Source organism: Solanum verrucosum, unplaced genomic scaffold (assembly GCF_900185275.1).
Source record: "Solanum verrucosum unplaced genomic scaffold, falcon-dt-bn FXZP01000261.1, whole genome shotgun sequence".
Lineage (NCBI taxonomy): Eukaryota > Viridiplantae > Streptophyta > Magnoliopsida > Solanales > Solanaceae > Solanum > Solanum verrucosum.
In genome coordinates, this window is record NW_026019969.1 from 9,172,961 (window position 1) to 9,178,333 (window position 5,373).

General features: G+C 26.9%; 1 protein-coding gene across 1 annotated transcript; it reads right to left on the bottom strand.

Moving 5' to 3' along the window:
• Positions 1 to 3,972: 3,972 nt before the first annotated feature.
• Positions 3,973 to 4,789, bottom strand: LOC125814980 (uncharacterized). Its single transcript, XM_049494409.1, has 4 exons — positions 4,637 to 4,789; positions 4,439 to 4,489; positions 4,248 to 4,325; positions 3,973 to 4,185 (listed from the first exon to the last, which is right to left on the bottom strand). Exons 1-4 carry the CDS (start codon positions 4,787 to 4,789, stop codon positions 3,973 to 3,975), a joined length of 495 nt encoding a protein of 164 aa, XP_049350366.1.
• Positions 4,790 to 5,373: the final 584 nt, after the last annotated feature.

Sequence of the window (5,373 nt, forward strand, 5' to 3'; positions counted from 1 at the left end):
TATATATATATGAGGATCTAAACGGCAGCCCTAAAAAAGCCCTGTAGTTTAACTTTATTGGGCTCTCTTAGTTGGGCCCAAAAAAGAAAGCATTCCTATTCAACCTCTTTGTACACTAAGTTGGGCCCAAAAAAGCATTCTTTTGGGATATATATTGGGTCCAAAAAGTCCTATTACTAATTTATGTATTTTTCAACTTACTATTATTGATTCAATCAAGGGAAAAAAACATACATATACTTGGGGGTGTTCATGGGGCGGTTTGTCAAAATCAAAATTAAATTAAATTAATTAGTTTTTAAATTATTAAAATCAAATTAAATACAATATACATTAATTGATTTGGTTGTTATCGGTTTCGTTCCGGTTTGGTTCAATTAATCAGTTATTAACCATACACAAAAAAAAAGATTCAATTATAAGAGGAAAAAAAAGACAACAATTCATTCAGAACAAAAAATTGTTAGAATAACTAACAGTACAGAAGTTTCATTCACTTAATTTACTATGAATAAAGCTTCAAAATTCACTATTTGTCTTATATACATGAACCAATAAGATAAATGTTTTCGTCTTAAGCGTTTTTACTTTCATAAATAAATGACAAAAAAAAATTGTTGAAAACATATAGAGGATATTTAAAATTATTTATAAAAATAATATATTATGCATGTATAATAATAAAAATATATGTATAGAATTTATCGATTTGGTACTGTTCTTTCTTCATTTTATTGAACATAATCAAACCAAACTAAATATTATCAGTATTTTAAAATCTTAAACTAAACCAAACCCTAACTCATATAAAATCAATTTATTTTCGATTTGGCTTGATTTATCGATTTGAGTCGGTATTTATTCAAACCATGAACACCCATGCATATACTATTTAAGGATCAATATGATAGTTTCTTCTAAAACCTAACAAATAAGGTAAGAAATTTAAACAAATAAAAAAACACGGTAAAAAATAACAATAATTAAATGTATGACGTAGATTATTGATACTTTTCCTTTATTTTTTCTCAGTTTATTTTTCAACATATACGATTTTGTTTTTTCGCTTTACATAGTATTTATTTTTTTTGTCTCATTAACATCATTATTTGTATTAAATTTTCAATGATATAACTTGAAAAATTTGAGGAACTTCAATTGTTTTCAGTGAAAGAATCACTTCATTGCAAGTATGACGGATGTCGAATGTAAAATGGTATAGCAACATTTCAATCTTTGATTAAACAAGGTGAAAAATATGTCGTATCAGCTCAAATATTCATCCTTTAGTACCAAAAAAAACATGAATAATTAAATTCTTAATGTTTTGTAAATAAAAGAAAATTTTATTTATGTATTGTAATTTAAGTTCTTAAATACATTATATATGTGATTTTTTCTTGGAAAAATTACTTATATACACATCATTAGTTTACTTATTTTCTATTATTCCCTTCTTTTTTTAAATATTACTAAAATCCCTTTATTTACTCCTTAAATCAAACTCCCGGATACATAACTCCATATCTCCTAACCCACGTTTCTCTCCCCAATTTCTCTCTCCTGAAATCACGCCATATTTTCTCCCATGATCTTATCATTCTAATTTTGAATTTGAATTTCAAGATATTTCTCTCTCCAGTCAAAGGATTTCTCATTCCTTCTAGGTATTGTTTCAATTTCATTACTTTCGCTCATAGTTGTTAGTTTTTTTTTAAATTCAAAATTCTGATATATTTATGGAGGATCCTCCTTCATTCAGTTTAGGTATTACCCAGATAATGCCATCCAACACTAATCATGTTTATGATAATGAAGATCTAAATTGGGCTGAGAATAGATCGAAAAAATTGCATGATCCCCTAGTCATGGCCAATATGAGTATCGAGAAGGTGAAGAAGGATGTGCCTTCTTCTTCAAAAGCAAAGATTGGAAAAATCCCTAAAAAAAGGGATAGAAAAGTATCATCCCCAATTTCTCGTTCGAATCTACTCGAGGTAATGAGTTCTTATCTATTTATGCATTTTTTTGTTGCTTAATCTTTGAATCAATTAGTGATTTAAATTTATGAACATTATTGAGAGATTAATGCTATCATATTGTGATGTATCAACGTGCAATTTAAATTTTGATTCAAAACCCTTTCTTTTAACTGACACAAAATTTTGTCAATTTTTCTTCTCAATGTATCAAGTTATAAATATATTTGTAATAGGTTGGATTATGTATCACTCTCAATTAATGACATACATTGTGTTGTAATATGTTTATTTAAGTATCAATCTTGACTTATCATATATAATACATAAATGACATTATTAAGGTTATTGTATATTATATACAAACATTAATATTATGTATCAGATATAAATATAACAATCATTATAAGTTCAACTGTATATTATTCAGCATGTATCATGTTTATATTATTTCATGTCTTTAACTGTTGTTCATTTGTCTCATTATAGTTTGTGAAATACAAGATAAAACAAATTCCTACACAATTTTTGAGGTTTGGTTCAATATACAACACAATGTTTATTGGAACCAAAGCACCCTTTTCTTGTTGAATATGTACAAGACATTATTCATCAAGGAAGCGACACAATGTAAGTTTTATAAAGTTTTGTTTTAAAGTATATGTTCAATTCGTTTTTTTAATGTATCTTCTGCATTTGTAGGGATTGTGGATTGTTTGTGGCCGCGTTTGCTGAATTTCTTACCGATGAAATCCCAATACAATCCAATGCTTTCTGATTTGATTATCACCGCACAAGATACGCAGCCTTGCTATGAAAGTACGACAGTAAAAAAATCGAAGCAAGATATGTTAGTCATGATAATGACGATCTATCAAAGCCTAAGCGTTATTTCACACCACCGGATCATAATGCCTTAGTTAATCTGGAATAGTTATTGTGTATCAATGGATACACAATGTTTTTTAGTTAGTACTCTTTTCAAGATACATTAATTTAAGTGTTGGAGTGTTTCTCCAAAAACTTGTTTTGTTTGACTTTTAATGTCAATATATTTTGTTCCTTTAATCTCAGAATGTATATTGGTCTTCATTTACAAATTTCTATAATTAAACAGTGTAATTAAATCAGCATCAATCAGAAATGCACATAAATTTGATTTAAACTTTTATTTCCTAACAGTAACAATTCAATATATTGTGTCAAAAAACATATAAAACCACAATACATTGAAATGTATATTACGGTTATAATGGAAAACTTATTGAATTGAAAATTATAAAAGTGAAACAAAATTGTATTCTAAAAAAGTCTATTAAAAAAGTTGTAATCAATAGATATATTTTGTTCATTTAATGTTTATAACACAATTTTTTAATAATGTATATGATACAATAGTTGTAATAAATAATAATATATATGATACATATTTTCATAATTATTGTGACAAATACAGTGGTGAGTAACTTAATGGTATAATTTATGTATCATATAAGTACTCAGATACAATAACTTATTTAAAATAGATAGGTTATTTATGATTTAATGAATATGCTACATTAATTGTTATGTATATGATACATTACACATAGTCTACATAATTCATTAGATTTTCCACATAATGTATATGATACAAACAGACCTAAATATTTGTATATCGGAGATAACATTTGCACACAAATCATAACAATTTATTGAATTGAACAATATAAGTCATAAATAAATGTATCAAAATAACATTAAACACAAAAATCATAACAAATTCTTAAATGTATCAGCAAAGCTCATAAATATTGAATCAAATAACCAAAATTAACAGTAAACTTTATTCATGATAAAAATAAAAGTGATAATGGATTAATTCAAAAATTATTCAACAAAAACATGAATGTCTTATAAAAATAACACTTTCACTTTTCTCTTGGGAAGAAAGTACAAGTTCTTTTGTTGTGACCTTCTTGTCCACAACGTCCACAACAGTTCATGTTTACTGTTATCTTTTCATCTGCATTTTTTTTCTTCTTTTCCTTGATCTTCCAGCCAATCTTTTGTATCTGGGTGGCCACACAGTTTCATCTATAACATTGCTAGGAACCGACCAATCTTCCTTATCTGGCATTGGAACCATTTGAACCTTATGTTTTTCTAATGCATCAGGCTTGTAGTAATCAAAGCAATAAAGATGCATATCTGTGACATTTTTGTCCTTTAAAACAACAATTTAATGTGTGCAAGGTATCTCATCTAGTTGAAATCTACCACAAGTACATTCTTTCCTCTCAAGACAAAGAATGTATCTTCTTCCAGCTTCATAAATCGAGAAAATAAATTATGATATGGATCAACCTGTGGACATTTAAAAGTAAGCGATAAATTTATTTCAAGAAATGGTGATCAAAACAGCCAAATGATATACCAAATTAGATACAAAAGAAAAAATTATGTATCATGATACATACCTTCATCTTCGAATGTTCCATCAAAGCTATGTATCTCACCACCAATTTTATCTGTTTTATCAATACATAATGGATACATTGCAAAATCAGGCTCATTTTTTTCACTTTTAAATATAGTCTAACACCCATGTCGTTCTTAATGTTCATCAGAGATGAATTACCTTTTATGATGTATCGAATTTCAATGTTTTTTCTTACCTCATTGATCTCTAACTCGACTGAAATGGCTGCTTTGAGATTCAAAAATGAAATTGATTGTCCAACAACAATTCCATTACTTTTGTACCCTTCATAATTAACTTCGCTCGCCCAAATTCCTGAATGCCTCAACAAAATAGATATATTCATCATGTATCGAGTTTCTTTTTGAAATTATGAATTTTTCAACCGGGTGTTCAAAAATCGCCTTCAATGAAGAAGATGAAATTTTGAAATTTGAAATCGTGAAACTGTCTCCTATTAGGATATGGAATGATTATGATCAGTTAGGCGTTAATCTAGGAAATTAATATAACAATAATAAATTTTACATTATTTGTTCCTTTTTTAGCACAACAACATTCTGTTACAATGTATCTTTTATAATGTATCTGCATGGATACCTATGTATCCGGCTGCATCAATTTTCAAGGGATTTTTGTAATATTGGAATTATTAGGGAGAGAATATAATTTAGATCTTAGACTATGAGATTCCTTTAATTTTTACTTTTTTCTTTAATAAATCAAGGAAGGTTGTACAAAGAAAATTGAAAAACTACCCCTATGAAGTTTATTAGAATTTAATTTATTTGATATAAAATTCTTTTTAAAAAGTTGATAATAAATAATTTTATTTAAAAAAAAAATACAATTAAATTGAAAAAAAGTGAAAATGCTTATTTATTTTCAATTTTTTTTCTAGATGAGGAAACAAAAACATGCTTTTAATTTGAA